The sequence below is a fragment of the Calonectris borealis genome, chromosome 22, assembly GCF_964195595.1.
Source record: "Calonectris borealis chromosome 22, bCalBor7.hap1.2, whole genome shotgun sequence".
Taxonomy (NCBI): domain Eukaryota; kingdom Metazoa; phylum Chordata; class Aves; order Procellariiformes; family Procellariidae; genus Calonectris; species Calonectris borealis.
In genome coordinates, this window is record NC_134333.1 from 10,170,945 (window position 1) to 10,193,919 (window position 22,975).

Here is a 22,975-nt window from a genome sequence, read left to right on the forward strand (position 1 = left end):
CCGCGGACAAGCGCCGCTCCCCCCAGCCCCGCTCTCCCGGCGGCAGCTCCCAGCACCGCAGCGGGGAGCGCCCGGCCCCGGGCAGGCGGCTCAGGCTGCAGGCGCGCACCTCCGCCGCCCCGGCTCGCCCCGCTCCCGCCAGCCCGGCCCCCGGCTCCGCCCGGCCCGGCCCCCCGCCTGCGCGGCCACGGGCGGGGCCGGGGGGGGCCGGCGCTATGAAAGGGGCCGCGGCCGCGCCCGGCCCAGAGCCGCTTCCCCGCCGCGCCGCTCCGCACCGGCGGCCGCTGCCCTCACCATGGTAAGTGGGGGCCGGGGCCGGGGCCGCCGCCCCTCCCGGACGCGGGTTTCGGTTCCCGGCGCGGGGGAAGCGCCCGGCGGGTCGCCGGCAGGTGGGCGCTGGGTCCGGGGGGGCGCAGGGGGCAGCCGGGCCCCGGGAACAGCCCCTGGCCCCGGGGTCCCCACGGTAGAGCCGGGGGCGCAGCGGCTCCATCCCGGGGGTCCCGGGCTGCCCCGTCCCCGCGCACCTCCGATGGCCCCCGGGGCGAGCCTGCGGCATCGCTCCCTCCACGCGAGTCCCAGTCCCGCGGGGAGCCCGGGGCGCGAAGACAAGCGGGGGCTTTGTGGGGCCAGCGGGGAGGGACGGGACGGGGGCGCGGGCTCAATGGGGGATTGTCCGCCCGGGGAGCCCAGCGCTCCGCCGACGCGGGTCTCTGTGGGGCCATTGTCCGGCCGGGCCGTACGTGGCCCCGTCCCATGAAGGCGACTATTATCCTCCAAGCTGGCCGCTAAACAATGGGGCCGGAGGGTGTTTTCTATTATTGTTCTTTTGTTTGCACGTTTGAAAAGCAGCCTCAGTTACTGCGATCACCAGCAGCTGCCTTCAGCAAAATAGCTGGACAGCCCCAGCCCCAGCCCTCGCTGGGCACACGGGGCCCGGCCGCAGGAGCAGCGAGGTCAGCCTGGCCCAGCCCTGCCCGTCCCCGCTGGGGCCAAATGTCCCCTTGGCAAACAGGACACTTACACTGCGAGGAGCAGCAGCTCTCAGAGGCGGCTCACGCCGTCTGGTTCCTCTTGTACGATGACAAATCCATGGGGGAGCCGACGCAGGGGTCCCAGGAGAGCTGTGTGGTCCTCGCCTTTCTCCGAGGCCAATTCCTTCCTGCAGCAGGAACTCCGCACCGGTTTCGGGAGCGGGCACAGCTGCCCCGGTGTGCTCGGCGCTCACCATCCCGGAGCACTGCACAGTAGCTGACCCCAGGGCAGGCAGCGCTCCCTGCCCAACACGTCCATGGAAGCAGTGGCGGAGTCCTGGTCCCAGGGCGCTTTGGAACCAAAACCCATCTCCAAACTCTGGAATAAGGGATAGAAAAGTTAATTAACTGAATAGTTGTTTTTTAAACAATGTCTTCACTCTGCAGACAGGAAAGCTGTATTTTTCTGCCACAGGCAGAGCATTTATGTAGTATGCAAAACCCCTCGATTTTTGCATCAAAGGCAAAACTTCTTCAGCATCGCCCCCATGGCTGCTGGCACCGCGTTTGGCTCGAGAGAGGTGCTGATCACGGGCTGGGCGAGGACGCGGCTGGGGAGGGAAGGTGGAGGGTTCCCATATTGACCTGAAAACCAGTGGCTGCCCTGTTGATGCTATTGAAAACTCGCACAGTTGGAGAAATCCCTCGTTTCCTTCCAGCCCCGTGTTTTCCCAGGTCCTGCTGGGAATTAATCTGGGATTCCAGTTACTGGAGCCCCTGGCAGGAGGGGAGGGAGAGCCAGCGCCAGCTCCCCAGCAGCGCTTTTCCCGGCTCTCCTGCTCCTGCCAAACACGAGCATTTCTTTTGGTGTGGAGGGCTGGTTTCACTTTTGTGTTCAGCTCAACGGCTGCTGGAAAGCGGGTTCATCTTTGCCGGAAGCACTTTCAGTTGCTCTTCATCAAATTCCCTCCTCTGAGGCATTCGGGGTGCTGATGTTCAGTACAGCATGAAGAAACGGCAGTCCTTAACGCGAGAGACAGCATCCTCCAGACTTCACTCAGAAACAGCCTTTCCTATGGGGACGGAGGATCCCTAAACCGACTTAAATCCCTCGCAGTCTTTTTTATTCAGATGAAGCAAGGAGACGGCAGCAGCTGTCACAACCTGCTGGGACTTTCGTTTCCTGTTTTCAGGCGGAGTTCCCCGCAGCACGCTGCACCCGCGTTATCCAGCACCCACAAGTGTTTGGTTAAGTGTTCGGAGATCAGTTTGACACTTGAAGTGCTCTGCCCGGGCGGTACCTTTGTGGCAGCTCGTGGTGCCTGTGAAACTGCAGCTGCTGCCACGTGACGGGTGAAACTTCCCCTTCCCGGTCAGGCAGGGCCCCGCTGCCGAGGCCGGAGCCAGACCCGCACCTCCAGCTCCTCAGCTCAGACGGCCGGTGCCGGCGGGCGGTGGGACAGGGCACAGGTCCCCGCTGCGGGAGCAGCCGGGGTAGCTGCGAGAGGGGGTTTAAGCCAAGCAGGGCAGCGAGGTTAGGGGACGTGGGGGTAGAGATGTTCCCTGCGCCCCGCTCCTCCCAGTGAAGGTTCTCAACGGCGTGGGCTTGTGCAGTGGGAACACGCGGTCTCTTGGGGTTGCTAGCCTGCAAAGTATTTTCTTCTTGCATTTCAGAACAGAGGCTTCTCAAAGAAGAGTCACACATTCCTGCCTAAAATATTTAGAAAAATGTCTACTCAATCAGCGAAAGAAAGACCTGAAAGCTTGCAGTTCCCCTTCCTTGACGATGAAGATACCATCTCCACAGTCAAAGAATCTAAAACCTTTTTTATTTTAAGAGGCCTGCCTGGCAGTGGGAAGTCCACTCTTGCCCAGGCTATTCAAGATAGGTATAAAGATGCCTGCAAGGTCATCTCTGTTGATAGCTACAAAATTACACCTTTAATAAGAAGCACCATTCCTGAAGAGTATTCAAAGGTGGATGAGGATCTAGTTGACTATTGCAAACGAGATATCAGCGTTATCGTTTTGGATGACACTCACCACGAGAGGGAACGACTGGACCAACTCTTTGATATTGCTGACAAATACCGGTACAAAGTCATCTTTGCTGAGCCCAAAACCCAGTGGCGAATGGATTGCTTGCAGCTGAAGGAAAAGAATCAATGGAAACTGCCAGTGGAAGAGCTGAAGAAGATGAAGCCGAGTTTGGAGAAGGAATTCCTACCCATGTATTTTGGGTGGTTTTTGAGCAAAAGAAGTTCAGAGATCCTGAGGAAGGCTGGCCAGGCCTTCTTAGATGAGCTTGGAAGTCTCAAAGCCTTCAAAAAGGAGAGTAAATACTGTATGTATAGAAGTATCTTACCAAGTTCTTATTCTGTTGATGAAATGTTAACACTCAGCAAATGGAACAAGTTTGGTCAGCTTCCAAAGTGAATTTCTAGTTAAAGTTAGCAACAAGAAAAACTGTGTAAAGCTATTAATCTGATTCCCATAGCTGACAAAGTTGCTGTTGTAAGTAAAGATAAATGAAAGAGTTTTTCCTAAGAAGTCTGTTTAGCTGTGACACTGTAGGGGGCTGGGTTCGGATGGCAGCAGCGTTACATCGGGTGGCTGGGCATCCCCTGGTTGCTGCAGTGAGTCAAAGAGAAAAGGGAGAGACTGAGCAATCTTGCCCCTTAAGGGATTCAACAACATCAAGGTTAAGACGGGCCATGATGATGCGCAGAAGCTTCTGTTTTCTAGTTACATCTGGTCAGCCTAGGCGGAAGGAGTTTTACTTACCCATCTAGTCCTTTCCAGCAGTAAGAAAGACAAAATATGAAGGACAGGTTGGTGAAGAAAGCTGAGACGGGACTTAGGCTTGTGGGGTGACATCAGGGGGATCATTTTTTGATAGTAATATTGTTTACCTGTATTTGCAGTTGCTTCCGCTATTGAAGATCCCAAAATAAAAATAGATCTCACCAGCTACTTTGTGAAGAGGCCGCCCGGGGTCTTACACTGCACCACAAAATACACCGAGTTTGGAAAAGCAGCCGGAGCTGAGGAATACGCACAGCAAGAAGTGAGTGCCGGGGCTCCGACTCCTCCCCACGACCCCAGTCTCCCTCCCCCTTCCCAGCAGGGGATCCACAAGCCTCTCGGGGTGGGCTGGGGACGCGGCTTTGCTTGGAGCCGAGAGGCCCGTAAGGACAGTAAGTACGTCCACGTGGCCTGTGCAATAGAAAAGTGTAATTGTGGGAGAGACGGTGACTATTTCCTGTTAGTTTCCAAACAAAATACCCCATCCCCATCCCCCCCGACTTCCAGCATCATCTCCAATAGCCCAATTTGGATGATGATGAGTTAAGGTATTTACACGTCCAGCTAAATTATTTCAAAACAGATGAGCCCAGGTTAAATATTGGAATTGGTGAAAGGAAAAGACGTAACCAGCTCCGAATTCATGGAGCAGGACCCTCAGGCCGTGATCCTGTAGTTGCACACAGTATTTCAGATATGTCAAAGCAGGAGCTACTGTGATCGGCCAGGACCCCGAGCTTGCGGACAAGAAAGCCAACCACACTGCGGTAAATCCCACCTGTCTGCAGGCAGTTAAAGCTGTGTTCCGGACTTGTCTCCCTCTTCTCCCAGGCTGTGAAGGCTTCCTACGGCAAAGGCTTCACCTTGTCCATTTCTGCTCTGTTCATCACAACAAAAACTGTTGGTGCTCGCGTAGAGCTGAGCGAACAGCAGCTGCTGCTGTGGCCTGGAGATGCCGATAAGATCCTGCCCACCGACAGCCTCCCGAAAGGCAGCCGGGCTCACGTCACCCTCGGCTGTGCCAACGGCGTCGAGGCGGTCCAGACTGGGCTCGATCTGCTGGAGTTTGTGAAACTGGAAAAGGCAGGGAACAAAGGGGATGAAGTGGGGGAAATTGGAGGAGGGAAACTGCTGTCTTTTGATAATGGTATGTGGATGCTCGTCCTTTCTAAAAAGATCGATGTGAAGGCGATATTCTCAGGTTACTATGGAAAAGGAAAACTTGTGCCAACGCAGAGCACCAACAAACGGGGCTCTGCTTTTAGTTCCTGCACCATCATCTAGGAGCATGGGCAGGGTAGCGAGTTTGTTAAAAGGCAAGTAACTCCTGTAACCTTTAAAAGTGTAAAGAGAAATAATTCTACCTTTACTAAAGTAAGCCCTTTTGCCAACCCCCGTGTGAAGCCTCTCTGGGGAGAGTTTATTGGCCTCGGAGCGAGGAAGAAAACAAGCAACTCTTGACTGACAAACTGTCACATAACTGATGTCAATAACTGAAGCGCTGCTGAGTGTATTTTAAAGGAGGAGTTTTGGAGAGAACTAGCCGTGGTGTTCTGCTTGTTTTCTTCCTCGGAGGAAGATCTCCTATGGTCTTTTATGACTTCCCTATGAACCACAATCGTTCGATCTTTACATGTCAGTACTACAGTGGCAGACCAAAGCCTGTACATAACTGGTCTGAAGCCAAGTGAAGTGACCCGCGTAATGTCTCTCCCCTTCGCCCACTCCCGAGGGACTGACATCAGTCATTCTGGTAGCTGAATTACTGGGTAAAAACCAGCAAGACCCAGTTGTGGATCATTTCTGTCAAACGTGGCAGTTACTAACAGTTTAGCCCCTAAGAAGAGAACTTGCGGAGGGCAGCGGGGTATCCAACAGCCTCGATCAGAGGTCGGTCCTGCAGCCCTGTGGCCGGCCAGCCGTGCTCTGCCCCAACTCACGTTCGCTGTTTGCATGTGCAGGCTTCCTTCACTGCAGGGAAGAGACATGCTGTGAGCGGACAGAAGGCAAGCACGATGCCAGATGATGTCTTAAGAGCCACCGTGGACTGGGAAAAAAAAAATCACCGAAAGGAAAACAAGTGAAATACCAGGAGAGGCATTCCGTTCCTGTAGCAGGGCTCCAGTCACTTCACATGTCAGAGTGGGCTGGACCGTGTCCTTGTCCTGTAGGGAACAATCCTGCCTCGGCAGGGAGTGGAAGAGATGAACTAATGTCTCTTCCGTCTTATTTTATAGCAACTAAAATCATGTCTGAAGTACAGAACTGTACTTCATGCAAGATTTTACTACTTTTTTCTAATGCACTTGAATGTTAAAAGTTAGGATGGCAGTAACATTGTAATTTAGGAAGTAAGTGGAGGTATTGTAACTGCTTAACTTAAGTCTGCTCAAACCTAAACCACTGGCTGGAAAAAAAGTTAATGATGAAGCACTTCTGTTATTAAGTCTGTTTTATTGAAACTGATGGTTTTGCTCTTAGCCAGACCGTCTGCCAGTTGGCCGGTGGACACACGGTCACTACTTTACTGTAACACAAAGCTCAACTAATGGATTCAGGTCAGGACAACAGTTTAAACTCATGCCATGGCTCAGCATTTGGTGAACTGCGTAGTGAAATTAATCCCATATTAATACATGTAAATACTTACTGTCTTTGACAAGCGTGTGCTGGGCTCGCATCTGTGAAGGAGCTGTCGTGCGGGCACAGCTCACCTGCAGCTGGGTGCGCACCGAAACCGTTGCTTGGGAAGCCCGACGCTGCCTGCGCAAGAAGCGTTTCTCCTCTGAATGCTTAAAACAAAAGCAAGCAGTGCTTTGGGGCTAATCTGGTAAACACTCTGCAAGTTTACCAATAAAGCAAAATGCTTCCTGCTGTTTCAGAAGGATGGATGACAATAAATTCTCATTGTAACGTAAAAAAAGTTACACCCCCCCATAGCACCTGTAATCCTCCCTTACCTTAAGAGAGAAAGCGCAGCTAGCTTCTGCGCCAGCAGAGGGGCGGGTGCCCGAGACTCAGCTTGGGCCTTTCCTAACAGAAATGTCACACGGGTTTGTCCCATCCAAACTTTAAAAACGCTTTACCAGCGCCTGCCCAGGACGGCTCCGGCAGGAGCGCAGGCGCACGCCGACCCCCCCTCCTCCAGTGCCCCGGGAACGACCCAATGCTCCAGATCACATCCAGCACTGAAATGCACAGCTGGAATATCGTGTTTATTTGCCTGTTCAAGAACAACAGTGAGACTGTCGTCATTTAAGTTTTTATTAGTTTGTACATCATATACAGTTTATAATAAAGTAAACCAATTGCATTTGGTTTTGCTTCAGTCTGTGATATTCGTCATATAAACACATCATTATGAATTATGCCTAATGAAGTAAACAACAAATATTCACATTTTTACCATTCACATCCTAGAAAGGTAAGGGTCCAAAGAGGGACAGTGTTCATACCGATGTGAAGCCTGTCTTAGGGAGGATGACGCGTTTGGCAAAGCGATGGGGATAGTGATTGCTCCATGCAATACGCCTTTCCTCCCACTGGAAAGGTTACGATATTTACACTGAGGTAAACATTCAGAATTTTGATTCAGATAAATACTGCAGCACAGGGTCTAGCGTCCTCTCCAAGTTGGCTTCACATCGGTGTCTGGTTTTGTCTTGACTACTCCTTAATGTCGTTACAACAACGCAGATATGCATGCAATGAAGGTGCTCGTTTGCTGTTTCGCACTCAACCCCTCCAACATCGCTTCGCGCGATTTTCTCTTTTGAAGCATGAGCTATTAAGTGAAAGCAGGGAGGAACATGGGGTAATCGACGTGAGACTGGCTACGCCAGAACTGCGGCCAAGCTGCACGCCCAGCCAGAGGCAGCATCCCAGTCCTCCCACCGAACTCCTGCCTTCCCGAGCCACCCCATCACGCCGAAGCTCTAGCTCGGTAACGCCGTGCTGCAGACGATGCCTCATCTCGGCATCCTGCTCACATTTCATAGCAGGGCTTTCCTTCAGAGGTCGGATCTATGCTGGAGTGAAAACTTGCCTAGCACTACTCAAAGAAGAAGGGATAATCCTGTCCCTGACTCTGTGGGAGCGGGGAAGGGGTCAGGGTACGTCGAGGAAGGCCAGAGCATTGCGCATCGTCTTTCAAAGCCAAGCACAGGTCCTGCTGCCCTGGTAAGCAGGGGCAATGGGGACCGCTCCAGAACACAGTGCGGCTGCGCGTGAGCGGCCTCCGGGAGAACGGAGGGTCACGAACTGCTGCGACCCAGTCTGCCACCCTTCAGCCTCGTTACAGCACTACTGCAACGGCCGAGGTGGACCTCAGCACCGCTCGGGGAGACTCGGGTAGGTGCAACACACGAGCTCTCCTTTCTCCCTAAGAAAGGGGAGGGGAGGGTACAAGGCACAAATTTAAACGGGATGAAAACCATCCACTTGAAGATAAGTGAATATCTTTAGTTATTACTGAAACTGAGGAAGTCATTTTGAAAGAAGAGCAAACCACTGCGTGGTCCAAACGCTTTGGTCATTCAATTGGTTGAAGAGCGATTCGGCCGAGCGCAGCCCTCCGGCACGGCCGGCTCGGAGACCAGCGCTCGCGGGTGGGCGCAAGGGCTGAGCCAGTTTCCGTATCGGAAACAAAACAACAGCACAGCAGCTCTCACTCTGTATCCCCGTCAGATACAGAAAGCTGAGGGACTTGCAATATTCCATGGATAATAATACTGTTGTCCCTAAACAACTTTTTTTTCCTTTCTCCTTTTTTTCAATTCGCATTAATGTATTTACAAAACAGTCAGAAGCCTTTAGCACTAAGGATCCAGCTTTACAGCAACACTTCCAAGTTCACAAACGAAACCATGTACTTTCCTATGTAGCATGTGTAGCCGAAACAACGAAGAGCCTGTCCAAGTGGGCAGCCAGAAGCATCTTAATGGTCTTTACAGCTGATTTCAAGTCCAGGTTCAGGGTATCTGGAAAGGACTCTGTCAACACTCCCCTCCAAAAGGTGGAGCTGACACAGCATCAGATTTGTAAAGTAAATCCACACAAGAAAAAACACACCAGGCTTCGTGGTCTAGAGGTCAGACCATTGTACATGCAAATATCTCCCACACACTAACATTACTGATGAATGTCTTCATTTTTAAAGCATGAAATTGCTTCCATTTTAATTTGAAACTATCCCTACAGCAGCTCAGACACCACAAGTATCATGATTAGGCAAAAAAACATCAGAGGGAAAGCGTAATAGTCAAACAATTCCTTATCTCCTTGTAAACGCTACAGTCGTGACAACAGAGCCTCACTTCACACGCTTGGTCTGCCGAGAGCCACGCTCCCCACACACACACGCAATTACTCCTGTAGTTCACAACTTCCATGGAGGAAGCCAACAGCTACTCCGTCAGTTATCGAGCTGTTCAATAGCAACTACTTCCACCACATCTGCTAAAAGATCCCTCCCTCGCACAGCGGCCTGGTCTGGCTTTCAGCCACGTCAGCTCTGCCGTCTCTGGGTACAGGAGCTCTCACAGCACCAACAATTCCCCTTCGGAAACACCGCGCAGGAGCTGGCAGGCCGAGGGGCAAACGTGCACCACGCAGCGCAAGCTGCTCGGCGCCTGCATTTCGGGCAGAGCAGGGCACAAGAGATTCTGCACATGGAACAGTCTGGGGGCATGTTTAGGTACGTTTCAGGGTTGAGTATTAAGGCTCTTGCTGTTACGCCAAAAAATAAACCTTCTAATAATTACAAGAACTGACTTCCAGAAAGATAACTCTTTTCATTAAAAGGAAGGGCTTCACCACCGGTTTCTTCCACCTGCCAAGTTCACGTGGTGGCCTCAGTCACACCAAAGGGAACCGCCCGCCTCTAGATAAGGCTCGATGCAGGTATATCCCACTGTGCTTGTGCTTCAAGAGTATCGGCTACAGTCACCGCCTCCTACCACCTTCATTAGCGCTTTATCATTCTACAAAAAGCACAGGCATAATATCACTTGAAGATACTCATTCATTATCTCTGTGGCAAATTCCCACGTCTGGTAGCTCCTATCGAGCCGAAGGCAGCCTGGGAGGTCTGCAGAGTGGTAGCAGCTGGAAAAACGGCACCAAGGTTCCCTGTGGCTATATACAAAATACAGCCCACGAATAACGTTCGGGAACTACCAAGTGTGAAAGGCAACGTTTCAAGCAATGCACGTCTAAGCAGATTTTTCTGAAAAGAAGAGAGTCGCGTGCCTCCAAGCCGTGCTAGGACACGACGGAGGTTACAATGCCACCGCACCTCTGCCTCCAGGCGCTGCTGCTGCTGCCCTGAGGTAACGGCAGAGTCACCGAACGCCGCTCAAACCCCGTGCTCTGTGCAAAAGGGAACGTGTGTTCGCCTTCACTTTGCATCACACAGTAACGCTCCTTAGAAAAGCCTTGGCACTCACCATATTAATATTTAACTACATTAAATCATGCACTCATGTACAGTTTTATAAATAATCTGCTGTCCAGATTTTCTCTCTCCGAAGAAAAGCCATTCCACTTCTGTCGTCCAAGGAATGGTCTCACTCCAAGTTTGGAGAGAAGGAAGCCTGTCATACTTAACTGGTGGGAGCGGGAAATAATAATAAAAACCACTGACAAATGCAGGACACCTCTCTGCATGGTGACAAAAGACTGAGAAAAGTCCAAACTGTACAGTAATATCAATACACACAGGACAAGACATTATGAATCCAGAATGCCACACTAAAACAAGTCCTGTAAACTCTGATTTACAAGTGCCATGAGAACTGGAGAAGTATCAATATGCATAGACCAGTATTTCAATTCCCCAGGTATTTACCGTTTCAGAGTCTGAAGGATGCTAGGATCTTATTTTGCTTTCAGTGCAATCCGGGTAAGTCCATCACGTTACACTGGTGCAAAGGAAGTTAGAATAAATGTTGTAGAGTCTATTTTCTGAAATATTACTCAACATTGGCTCATTTTAAAAGCTGACTTTCAAGCCAGTTATAAAATACTTTCTTTATTCTGCAGTACTAGAATTTAAGCCCTTAAATCTTCCCTCTATGAAAGCAGATTGTCAAAAATTCTGACAAAACACACCACAGGACTGTAGTACTCGGCGGTGGCAGCACCACAACACTATTGCAACTGTTGGAAATGAAGTTAACTTGCATTGCAGTCTGGCAACTCTGTCCCACTGAACAGGACAAGTACAGCCCTCAAAAGGAAGGAAGACAAAGATGTTAGCATTCGAAGTAATCATTTCATGCAATGAATTCATTGCAATTTTTGTTCCTGCAGTAAGAAGTTAAATCAGATACTATATAAAAGTAACTGTCAGGTTTCTCTAGGGAAGAGTCTTCCATGTATTTGTGTGAACACCTGTTTTCCAGCCCAGCAAAATTCAGCCCTCCAAACGTCACTACACTACCGCAGGTCAGCCCAAAGCACTCCGCATACAGCAACGCTGCCCAGGCTCTGCCTCCTCGCTGGTGCTGCTGAGTGCCAACACACTTTCCTTCAAACCCCACTTCGGAGCAAGACTGCCCGAAGCTCTGCCAGACAACGCCACGCGCTGCGCTCCAGAACCATTTTACAGACAGTATTTAACTCGAACAAAGCACCTAGTCAAAACGATTCTTCACTCCCTAGAAAAAAGGGAAGAATTCTGGAAGCAGAGTCCTCTCAGCTGAGATCTTGCTGTAACACTACATTTATGGTGAAAAATAAAACAGCATTCACGTTAACTGGCAGTACCACCAAGCCAAATCCATTTTCAATTCGAGACGGTGCAGCTGCACACAGCTCCAGGCTTTAAGCTCATCCCTCCAGCACTTGTCCTGACATTGTGCAAGAGAAGCAAGTGATAGACTGTCAGTTCAGAGTTTGACTTTGCATTTTCTTGCTTCTTTGGACTAGTAAATTACTTCTAGTTGAAAACTACTTGACTAGTTTAACATATTTGTACAGTTCCTGTAAACATAATGAGAGCACACTGCTGCACGCACACAGTAACCGTTTTCAATTATTAACCTGAATATTATTTTGCATTTCTTCAGAGCTAGAAAGAGCTCATCCACGGTATGGATCAGTAACACGAAATCAAATATCAAGCTCAACAAAATCAAGTTTTAGCACAAATATTAAATGTTCAAGTGGATTAATTAAAAAAAGTATGGTGAAGAAATTCAGCCCAGAGCAAATTCAGTATTCCCTTAAACAGGACAATTCTTGGAGTGGAAACACAAAGCCCTTAATTCTAGCTGCATCACAGGGAATTCTCACATAAGCTGCTCTTTTAAATCCAAAGAAGCATTTTTTTGATACAAAATTGTTAAGCTCACACGTTATCAGTTAAGTTAATGCCCAAGTGTACCGTTCTGGTAGAACCACGGCAAAAAAAAAAAAAAAAAAAAAAAAGACAGCTGGTAGGTAAAACGCGATTGTATGAAACTTGATTGAATCTTGGCAGTATTTTCAGAAGATCAAGATAACTTACAAGTTACTACAAACCCCAGACATGCTGCCACACTGCACTTCGGAGCCAACCAAAACAAAATAGGACATTACTTCACCCTCTTACAAGTTGAGATTCCAGGAGGACTTCAGGGAAATCCTCTGCTGAGGAGCAGGAACAGTCTGAAAGTACGGGCCAGCATGGAGGGACCAAAAGATTCAAAGCTTTATTTAATTTTTTTTTTAATAAAGTTAACAGTAAAACAAAATTCACAAGCCTTCCCCTCCCCGAGCTGGTTTCCTCTTCACACACAAAAGCACACAAAACAGAGGTCTCCAACCGAGAAAAATGAAACTGCTCTAAGTACAATGAGACATGATGAAGGAAGGAGTCTAAGTATGTCCGTATTCAAGGTTAAAATAAGCAGATCAGGTATGTGTGGGTGGTTTTTGTATTTTTTTTTTTAACCAAACTGAAAAAAGAAATTTCCAGGCCCAGAAGCTGAAAAAGAAAATGAAAGATATTAGCACTTCCAAAATTCAAAGACAATATGGTTAGCTACTATCCTGCAGTAGCTTGATGCCAAGCCAGTACTTAATTCAAACAAAAGCGTTTGGATCCCTACAAAAAGTAGGAGATGAGATCTTTGCTATGCATTACCAGCAGCTAATTTCCAACAAGTAAAAGAGTGGACTACTGATAATATGGGTAAAGGAGGCAGATTTACAAGGAGGAAGGTAAACAGTACACGAAGCGTGCGAGACTCCTCAAAATTCACTTAACAAAAGACCTTAAGGAACACACACTTCCCTAAGGGGTATATTGGTATTAGCTAAGTGCCGAGAGCTCGCTCAGTGCTGTATAAAGCCATCCTACTCCAAGGTGTGTGAAGAAAGCCTGACCATGTGTGAGATTCGAAGGGACACTGAGTAACAGCTTCTTCGCCTCCAGTCGCCTCAGAATGTTTGCAGGCAGAGGCGCTCAGGAGGATTCAGTGTTACGAAACCAGAGGAGAGCTGTGGATACACACGCACAGGACTTCTGGCCAAGAATCGCCTTTTGTGGCTCTAGCACCAGCAGCTGGATCCAAGTTATGGTCAACTACTTTTAAGCAGCAAAGCACCACTTAGATGGCAAAGCCTACACACACTTCTTGAAAAGGGAACTCCTGGGTTTTGTTGCTTTTGAACACAAAAGAACCAGAACCGGCCATAAGCTGGTACGCTGTGCAGACAGAATTTTTCAAGAGCTTAGATACTTTTCTGTGGAAAAGTCAAATACTCTTCTCAAACAGCACATCCACTCTGGGAAACTCAGCTGTCCTGTCAAGTGATTTGCGTACTTACGTTTCCAACGCTGACAGGAGAACACTTCCACCTACCTTCAAAACTGAAGCCACCTGGCCCACCAAAGAAGGCCTTGAAGATATTATTTGCATCAAAGTCTACAGGGAAGAAAAGGAAGTTGTGAGCTGAAGTGAAACAGCCAGTTACAATTTTCACAATTTAGAAATTGGCACTTAATTGAGGGCCCATAAAGCATTTTACAAATGGACAAAAAGCTATGAACAGCTTGCTTTGAGCACTGCTACACAGCAGCAGAGTACAGGGCTACCGACAGCAGCAGACAACAGGTAAAAGCAACAGTTGTCAGAGGCAATTTCAGTCACAGGGGCAACCTGAGAATTTTTGATAAGCAGCATTTAGGGACGAACAATCTTTGTATTGCTTGATTTTACACTTCCTATGAAAGACTTCTGCCTAATGGCAGCTATTACCTACCGGATCAATCAAGGATAACATCCACCATATAACTTAGACTGTTTGCAACTTGAAACATTCAGTGCGGATCTGCCATTCAAATGCTTTCAGAGACCAAACCAACTCAATTCATAGGATTATTATAAATGGGAGGTTTGCTTTAGAGGAGAAGGCAGACTCTAAATGGTCTAATCTTTTTAAAGGCTGCCATGGTAGAGTATCGTAAGGAACACTTACCTCCCATGTTCAGTCCATCCTCTTCTAGATCCTGCCCGCTGTCATAGCGGGCCTTCTTCTTGGGATCTGACAGAATGGTAAAGGCTTCACCAACCTCCTTAAATTTCTTCTCCTCTTCCTTCTGTACTTCTGCACTTGCCCCACTGTGTCGGTCTAGGGATACAAAAACAAGCAGGAAAAAAGTTCTTAGTGTAAGTGGAAAATGCTACACATTCCCAGCTACTGTCACAGATTCAGAACTGCTATTTGTCCAGAAATTCCCTCTCTCATATTTATTCCTGCCTCTGAGTGATGGCTGCACAGGGCACATGCATGGAGCAAGGGGATCAAAGCAACAATACATGCCCTAATAACGGACTGTTTGTGGATACCTGGATGATGCATTAGTGCTCTTTTCCTGTAAGCTTTCTTGATCTCATCTTCAGAGGCATTTTTGTCAACCCCAAGGATTTTATAGTAGTCTTTCCGTTTGCTCTTTTTCAGTTCCACCTGTGCATTCTTTAGAAGTTGCTTGTGTTCTAGAAAGAAGTGCAATGCCAAAGGAAAGCAGCTTTAGTGTCAGGCACAGCCTCCTGCTTTAAAAGAGGCTGAAGATCAACATGTTGAGATGACCTGGGTTGAAGGATTCAAGTGCCACAAGTAACCAACCCACTTGGATTTACAGTCAGATTAGCTAATCAAAGCCTCACTGTCCACTTAAGGCTGTTTCCAAATGTAGATAAACGTCTCAGTGCTATTAAACTAGTATTTGTTAGACACTGAACCACAAGGACTAAGGTTACTCCGTTCGTTTCATTTCAGGCTACTAAAAAAAGCAAGATGACAGTTAAGAACAAGAACCAGAATCAGATATTCTAAATCTAGTGCATCGCTTCAGCTACAAGCTGAATTCTCTTCTCAGCATTCAGCGCTGGAAGAGAAACCAGATTCTGAGACAGGCATTTCAGAGTGCTTCTGAGGACTTTTCCAGTATTGTCCTGCTGGGGTAAAAGGCTGCAAATTAGAGCATATTGTGGGGGGAAAAGCAAACAAAAGCAACAACAAAAAAATTGCCAGTTAAGGCAAACTTATGCACACAAAAAGAATGCCAATATGCTCACCTTTCGTTTTTTCTGTCTGATAAACCTTTTCATAGTCTCTTACAGCATCTTCATATTGTTCTGTGTCCATGTAACTGTGGAAAGAAACACCAGTAGCCAAGGTGTACTTCACAGGAAATATCAAAAGGGGGTTCAGGCACAAACTTTCTAGATGGATATGAATTAAGGAAAAGATGTCCATTGGACTGCAGAAAGAGCAATCATTAGAGGAACCCACAAAGGGTCACTGCTAGACTGACTGGAAGCCCAGACACCTGCTATTTGTGGGAAATCCTGGCACAGGAACCTGTACTTTGGGCTCCAAGTGGAGACTGCAATCTCATTTGGCAGCACAAGTTCTACTTTAACGATCTGGTAATTACTTTATCCAGCCGCAGGAACTAATACCAGCCAGCAAGATTTCAAGGAAGCTGGTGCAGAGTTGTACGCTAGCAACGCTGGTTAGAAGTCACAAACTTGGCACCTCAAATAGAGGGACGTGTGCCCGTCTATTGGCATTTCAGCCTTACTCACATATTAACTACTTACTGTAATTTAGCAATTACTGAGATGGAGCTTGAGAAGAACACTGAAGGTTGTAAATTAAAATGAATGGACCACAAGAAGGCTGCAATAACGGTTTTGGTTCATCTATAAGCCAGGCAGCTTTGCCACAAACTGGGGAATAATCAGTGTTGAGGAAAGTAGCAAATAAATCCCTAGTCAGAACAGAGCTTTGACCACTTCCCTGGTTGGTGCCAAGTTACAAAGGACACATACAGACTCAAACATCCTTTGTACAACTCCCTCAGCCTCGCTGCGCTACACTGCAGTAGCTGAGATATGTACAGTCTCAGCTGATTTCTCCTTTATGGGAAGCAGGGCATCCCATTTCAAAATCTAGTTTGTTGGAATCGTGAACAGCTCTGCCAGGATAAGACCTCTTGCCCTTCTGAAGGGCGGCAGCCCTTCTGAAAAAGCTTAATAGAGAGGCTCTCTGGGACAGAACATCTTATGTTAGTCTATAAACATAATAAGTCAAGCTTTAGAACAAATCCTGCCTAAATACAACAATCAATAGGCAGTCCCAGATCCATGTGGGCACGACAGACTACATAGAGCTTCCCCTGTCTCCTTGTCAGCATAAGGAAGAGGAACAAGTTCAGGGCCCCTTAAGATGGAACCTTTTATTCAGCTCAGCTTTAGATTATTCCTGTCACTCAGTGTTGTAGGGAGGAGGTTCCTACCCACAAACCTGCTCAGGTTTACTTACCATTGTGCTCTCCTCAAGTATGCTTTGATATACGTGTCATCCAGTTTTACAGCATTCGTGCAGTCATCTATTGCTTCTTCAAGTTTCCTAAGCTACAACGTCAGACAGAAGTTAAGGGAAGTTAAGAGAATCCCAATCCTAAGTAGCATTATGATTTTAGGCAATTGAAAGGTGTAAAGAATCTTGGAAAAATCTCACTGTTTTGTGTATCTGCATCTAAGAAATTTTTTCCAATTCCCCCAAAACACAGAGCTTTTGTTCCCTAGGGAAAAATCAGAAGCTTGGCTAGTGAAACGGAAGAACTATGTGGTGCTTCTCTAAGAAATACACTTGGAAACAAGGGTCTTCCTGAGAATGAAACCAAGTTATTCTGTGTCCAAACTGATTCCCAAACAGGAAAATAAACTTAAAAATATTTAAAATACTTTTTTTTTTTAAAAAAGCATTGTTTGTTTGCAGACACAAACAGCCATGTAAAATATCCATTACTGCTGCCTCCAGCTCATCCTATTTCCCAAGATTTGAGGACAGCCTCTGTCTCTTGACCAAGTGGGGGTAGAACAGGCATCAACACACAGAGACAGCTGAGGAGGAAACGGGCCTAGAGGAAATGCAGTGTGGAAACTGGAAGGACCATCACATGACTGACTGTTTCTCTGGATAGTGCATGACTGAAACACAACAGCAAACCTGGAAAAAGTGTCCAGGGTTTTAAATTAGGTCTTTTTTTTTTTTAGATCACAAAACAAAGCAAGACAGATGATCTACAAGAAGAGTAAGACAAGAAAATATATCTCTTCATTACCGGGAAGGAAACAAATAAGGATGCTTTAATGCTGATTAAGATAAGGCTAAACTATGTTCCTCCTCTCCCTCCCACTCTGTGCAGCCCAAGGATTTGAGTTTTTTTTATTCAGGAGTCAACTTCGTTGGCTCTTTGGAACAGACTCAATCATTGCGCAAGTACAAAAACCTGAAACATTGCCTACAGCACTAGAAAGATCCAGCTGCCCCAGCAGCCAGAGAAGCCTATGCTTTCCAGAATAACTGATTTGCAATTTATAAACTACATGGTGAGGAATATGATGAAAGACTACCCGCCAGGTGACCATTTCTTACCTTTGAATTAACTGTCCCCCGGTTGCAGTAGAGTTTGGCATTTGTTTTTATGTTATTTGGATCTATTCCTAGTGCCTCTGTGTATAGTTCATATGCTAGTTTGTAGTTTCCTTCTTTGAATGCTTTATTCCCATCTTCTTTCTTTGCTTTAAGTGCTTTGGCATTCTGGAAGAAAATATACCCTGGATAAGGACATTAGGTAAGTGGCTCAGGGATACCAAGCACCTTATTTTGCTGGGTGAGGGTCCTCAAACATAACTGTTATAATTTGGTTTCAGACACCATTACAGGATACAAAAGTCACAGCCTTGCTACAGCAGCTGAAACGAGCTGTAAGCATTTTGCCTTTCCCCCAAGAGAAGTGCTAAGGAACAGCCACTGCCAGTTACAGGCATTCTCCACAGGAACAAAGGTTGCCTAATGTTTAAGATAAGAACGTGACAGTGAAGTAAACTTCTGGATTTAAAAAAAAATAGGAATGGGACTCACTTTTTGAGAGCCTGTACAAGTGAACAGATTTTTAAAAGTCAAAGAACTAAAATGGAGTAGAAAAGAGGGAAGGAGCAACACGAAAGAAACAGCGTTTAAACGCAAGTCAACTTGTAGGCACTAATATTGCATCTGAAAGTCAGAAGTTCTTTTAGAACTGATAGACCTAGTTTTATTGCTCTCGTATCTGATCAAGGAACAAAGAAGAATGAAAGGGAGGCAGTCTTCAAAGTATCACAGTCTGCTGAGAAAAAGCTGCTAGCCGCTCACAGTTTTACCTAAAGCAGCAGGTGTTGTCTTTGGGAAGGGCCGGACACACTACTTGCTACTGGAGATCTGGGGAATGATAATGTTGAAGGAGGGAGAAGGGATTGATCCAGCAGAAGCAAGTTAAGTATTTGGTTAAAAAAAAAAAAAACAAACTGGTAATTTTGCAGTCCCATCCCCAGTATCCACAACTTACACGGCAGGCAAGACATGCTTTCTCGTGATCAGGAGCCATTCTGAGTGCTTGGACAAAGAATTGCACTGCCTTCTCAATACAGTCCTCATAATAAAGGCAGAGACCACGGACATACAGAGCGTCTGCATTTGTTGAGTCCATTCGTAAGATGTCACTGTAATAGACATGTTAAAAAAATGAAATGTCTCCCTATTCCAGTTGCCTTCTGATCTCCAAAAGCACTCTTCCTCCACTGAGATATTTAGTTATTTTATCAAGTCCGTGGTACAGATGTGCAAAAAATTATGGGAACTTGCTCAAGCAAGACTGCTGGTTATTAACTGAGTCTAAATACAGTTTCCCAGTAAGATTAACTTTAAAGGGGATAAATTCATGCACTCTTCCTCATTACAATTTGCATTAAGGACTATTTCCTTTTTATATTCCCTCATTCATTTTGGGCTGTGGAAAACAAGCAGCAGCCATGATGCACTGCCCAAACTCTGGGCCTTAAGACGCTCACCTTGCTACAGACTGTGCTTCTGGGTAGCGACCCAACAACGCTAAACATTCAGCCTTGAGGATTTTGAATCGGTGACAAGCAGGAGCAAACTCCAAAGCACGATCCATGCAAAATACAACCTGGTGCAAGAAAAAACACAACTGTGAGCAAAGCAAATAGCCAAAGGCCTACTTTGAAAGGCTGCGCCACTACCACACTTGAGATTTCATATTTGCCTTTGAACAGGAAGGCAAGTGTGCAGACACCTGTCTCCTCTGCTGCTGGAGACATATTGCATTAGAAAATTTTCCTCACGCGCAGGTTTTTTAGTTTGTCTTTTAAAGGGCTTTGTGTCCAAAGGTCTGTGGCACCTGCTGTGTTACTATGACTACACAGAAGATTCAAGGGACACCAGTAGAAGGTCCATCCCTTTAACTCTTCTGAAATTGTAGGCCCTAAGGAAAAAGCCAAGGAAGACAATTCTGCCCGTTTCCTGCATTATAAAGCCATGTGGGAAGGACAGAAATTCAATAGAGTGAGACAGTTGGGACTGGACAAACACAAAAAGTACAGTGCGGGGACTGATCTTACACTGGTCTGACTGCAATGGGCAGGGTGATCTAATAGGTCCTTTCCATCTCTGCCTCTCTGGTGGGGACATCTGCACGAGAACAGGGTCATTGTTCCACCAAGGTCCATCTGCTTCCCCGACCCGTGACATCACGACTGCACGCTGTGGGAAGCGCTGTGCTCCAGACTGAGAAGCCAATGGCTTCTGGGTGAGGAAGGAGCCGGAGCAGCTCTCCAGAAACAAAGATCACATTTCATGCAAGCCTCCCCAGCGAAGTGAGACGAGAGAAGTGAGGGGCAGATGCCAAAGCCCAGAACATGCAGTACAGGCAGGGCAATTCCTACACACCAAATCCAGATTGACCATACATCCCACTTGCTCCTCATAACCAGGTGACACAAAGCTGGGATTTACCCTTCCAAAACCTTGAGTTTAGCCTAAGAGTGTGGACAATCTCCTTTCTGGGCCAAACTTGGGCCTTACATGCATCCACTGAACAGTTGCTTGAGAAGTGTTTGGTGCCTTTCAGATTTCATTTCTTGTTATACCAGGTCAGTACCAGCTGCATCCTGTTACAGCCCTCAGGAAGAAAGATTTGGAAACAGTACGGAGAATGCCCCACACGGATCTGCATTCCTCCTTCAATGACCCTCACTATAATACTGGCAGACAGACTGCCTTTTTTTTTTTTTTAAATTAAAGAGTTGAGAAAGAAGAATCTTGGGTATGCATTTTAGGAGCAAAGCATGATGGAATGCTGCAGCTGACAAAATCTGTATCAAACAGCTCATTCGTGGTTCCACTCACGCTGCAAAGCAAACAGTAACAGAGGATATTTAGCCTGAGCCAGTCACCCTCTTCAGTTTTCATTTGTTCAGTGCTAAGAGAGCACGAGCTCTGCCATTTTCACAACTATTACAGTTCACAAGACAGCCCTGCTTCAATAGCAAAAATATGTTGTACGGCACCTCCCATAAGGACCCAGCTAATGTTAGGCAGGGAAATTAGACATGCATCTGGCTGAACTGGCCAGGTAAAATATGTCCGTTCATAACGCTACAGGAAACAATCACGTTAATCTTACCTTCCTGAAATCCCGTTTCTCAAAATCTACTTCAGCTATTTTTTCATACTCAAGCACAGTACTGGCGTTCTTCAGCTGAAAGACAGGAGAACACGGCAAGTGTTGCAGGACAGTCACTGCTCTGAAACACCATCAAGCAGCATTTAAGCAGCCAATCCCTAAAGTGTCAGAGCAAAAACTATTGCAGACCATGGGACAATAACGCAGATTACATGAATACTTTTGCCAGCATTAAAATCAGTTTGAAATCAAGTGACCTAACTGGTAGCCCAGGAAAATGAACCCCTGTGAATGAGACGCAAAAGTGGCAGCAGCCTTCTACATGCTGCATCACGCGTTTCCGTGCTCCCTTACCACCATTCACCATTTCTCCTCTGGAGTGCTGAGTGAAAGACCAGCTCAGCTCCACGCTTTTCTGCTAAGAAGAGACGATCACACACAAAAGTAACTATGCAACCTGGCGGTCTACTGAAAACCAGATATAGAGACTTTGACAGCATCTCATGTTTTCCCATTACCTCACAGCATGCAAACACAGTCACTACTAACGATGACTGTGATTCCACCTTGCAAATTCGAAGTGAAAGGCTTACCAGTTCAATCTGTTCCTTTTGACAGCCCCATCTACTGGGAATATTTAAATTTTAAGGACCTCTTACCTCTTGCTGCGCCTGGGTATTCTTATGATCCAGCTCTAAAACTCGTTGAAAGCAGCGGCTGGCAGCCATGGCATTCCCTAGGGAAAGATGGCACTTCCCTTCGCGTAAATGGCCCTGAGAAGACAGTTAAAAGGGGATTGCAAGAGCGGCAATAGATGGAGACAAGAATAAGAAGTATGAAGTTTTCCACGTACCCTTACAAAGCTATCATCCAACCTGACAGACTGCTGAGCATCTCCCAGTGCTTCTCGGAACCTCCCCAACATCATGAGTGTGGCAGCTCTGTTACCATAATAACTGGCATTATTAGGACAAGTGTCTGGAGAAGATGAAAGAGCACTCACTGTTAGCGTAATGCAAGCAGTTATACAACTTGCAGAACACATTAAAAAGCTGTGGTTGGATTAAAAAAATCACATTCCTCCCAATTTACAACATGTCACCCGAGTGGCTTAAGATGACGCATGATGGTCAAGCAGCTGTTTGATAGCAAGTCATAAAACTGTCACTCCCCACATTATAGACCGGAATTAACTCATAGAGAACAACAGTTTGTGGTGTTCAGTCTGGCAACACTGCTGACCCTGCATTACAGGGAAAGCTGGATTGGTTTTGTGTTAAGAATATCTTGGCTGGAGGAGAAACAAAGAACTGCTGCAATCACCCACATTGGCACTGACTTGCATTATCAATCTAGTGAAATTTCGCAAGGAATTAAAGTGGTCAAAAAGTTTTCATCCAGCGTGTGCTGTTAGAAACCCTGCTGGTGAATTTTAAATCAATAACCAGCTTTGATTTTTAGACATGGTATTCAGCAAATATTAATATTATCATCAATTGTTCTCACCTATGGCTTTTGTGTAATAGTTGTACGCTTCATTGTAATCTTTCTTGGCATAGTATGCATTTCCTTGTTCCTTGAATGATTCTGCTTCTCTGAAAGGAAGCAAAACACCACATTTTAAGAAGAATTGAGCATCAGAACAGATTCTGACCGTGACTAAGCATTTGATCCCCAAGCAATCTCAGTATAACTCCTCAGTGCTCCAAAATGCTTGTAGCTGGTCACTGCAAGATTTCCTCTGTATACATTGTCCGTGAGAAAACAGCACACCTCATGTCCTGCTGGCTCTCAGATACTTCATCACTTTACTAGGGCCATGAACAGGGATATTACTTAGCTGAATATTACAGGAATGCAATAGCAGACTAAAGCCACCTTTGAGCACCCTCCCTTCAGCCTCAGATGCACTGGCTTCTAGAGTTCAGCAAAACTCCGTTGTACACGGTTAATCAAGCCAGCTTACTCCTGTGAGGTGCTGCATAACCTCAGCAGTCATTCAAGTCAAGAAACAGAGTGCTATCTATCTTTCGGAAGCAGTCCCACATACTTAAGAAACAGGGCCAAGAACAATTTCTACATTCAAAAGACAGCTAAATCGAGGAGAAATAATGGTGCAAGCCTCAAGTAGAAGTTTGGCACTGCCTTGGCAACAGGTCCAGAAATAGTCCTCACA

General features: G+C 46.8%; 3 protein-coding genes across 5 annotated transcripts in view; 2 read left to right on the top strand and 1 right to left on the bottom strand.

Annotated features, from left to right (window-relative positions):
- The window catches only part of NKIRAS2 (NFKB inhibitor interacting Ras like 2), a 141,424-nt gene that overhangs the window by 106,097 nt on the left and 12,352 nt on the right, over positions 1-22,975 (top strand). The gene's annotated exons all lie outside the window — the stretch shown is intronic.
- CNP (2'',3''-cyclic nucleotide 3'' phosphodiesterase) lies at positions 188-7,089 on the top strand. Of its 2 annotated transcripts, none has more exons than XM_075171648.1 (4): positions 188-298; positions 2,646-3,315; positions 3,896-4,038; positions 4,608-7,089. In XM_075171648.1, the coding sequence occupies exons 1-4, from the start codon at positions 296-298 to the stop codon at positions 5,058-5,060; spliced, it is 1,269 nt and encodes a 422-aa protein (XP_075027749.1). In that variant the 5' UTR covers positions 188-295; the 3' UTR covers positions 5,061-7,089. The 2 variants fall into 2 exon arrangements, with proteins under 2 accessions (XP_075027749.1, XP_075027750.1); XM_075171649.1 differs by lacking the exon at positions 188-298 and adding an exon at positions 629-2,399.
- Positions 6,503-22,975, bottom strand: part of DNAJC7 (DnaJ heat shock protein family (Hsp40) member C7) — a 26,154-nt gene continuing 9,681 nt past the window's right edge. The window contains exons 2-15 of one of the 2 annotated variants that reach the window (XR_012676926.1): positions 22,306-22,394; positions 21,653-21,777; positions 21,459-21,572; positions 20,800-20,874; positions 19,166-19,284; positions 18,664-18,817; positions 17,712-17,876; positions 16,593-16,684; positions 15,341-15,414; positions 14,612-14,758; positions 14,241-14,393; positions 13,625-13,687; positions 6,737-6,999; positions 6,503-6,568 (exon numbers count right to left, since the gene is read on the bottom strand). Coding sequence is in view for 1 of the 2 variants with exons in the window: in XM_075171629.1 (XP_075027730.1) it covers positions 12,707-12,744; positions 13,625-13,687; positions 14,241-14,393; positions 14,612-14,758; positions 15,341-15,414; positions 16,593-16,684; positions 17,712-17,876; positions 18,664-18,817; positions 19,166-19,284; positions 20,800-20,874; positions 21,459-21,572; positions 21,653-21,777; positions 22,306-22,394 (1,408 nt within the window). In the remaining variant the exon portion in view is untranslated. Of the gene's footprint in view, positions 6,569-6,736; positions 7,000-12,446; positions 12,745-13,624; positions 13,688-14,240; positions 14,394-14,611; positions 14,759-15,340; positions 15,415-16,592; positions 16,685-17,711; positions 17,877-18,663; positions 18,818-19,165; positions 19,285-20,799; positions 20,875-21,458; positions 21,573-21,652; positions 21,778-22,305; positions 22,395-22,975 lie in introns of those variants that run through there. The other variant, XM_075171629.1, reaches the window with a different exon arrangement.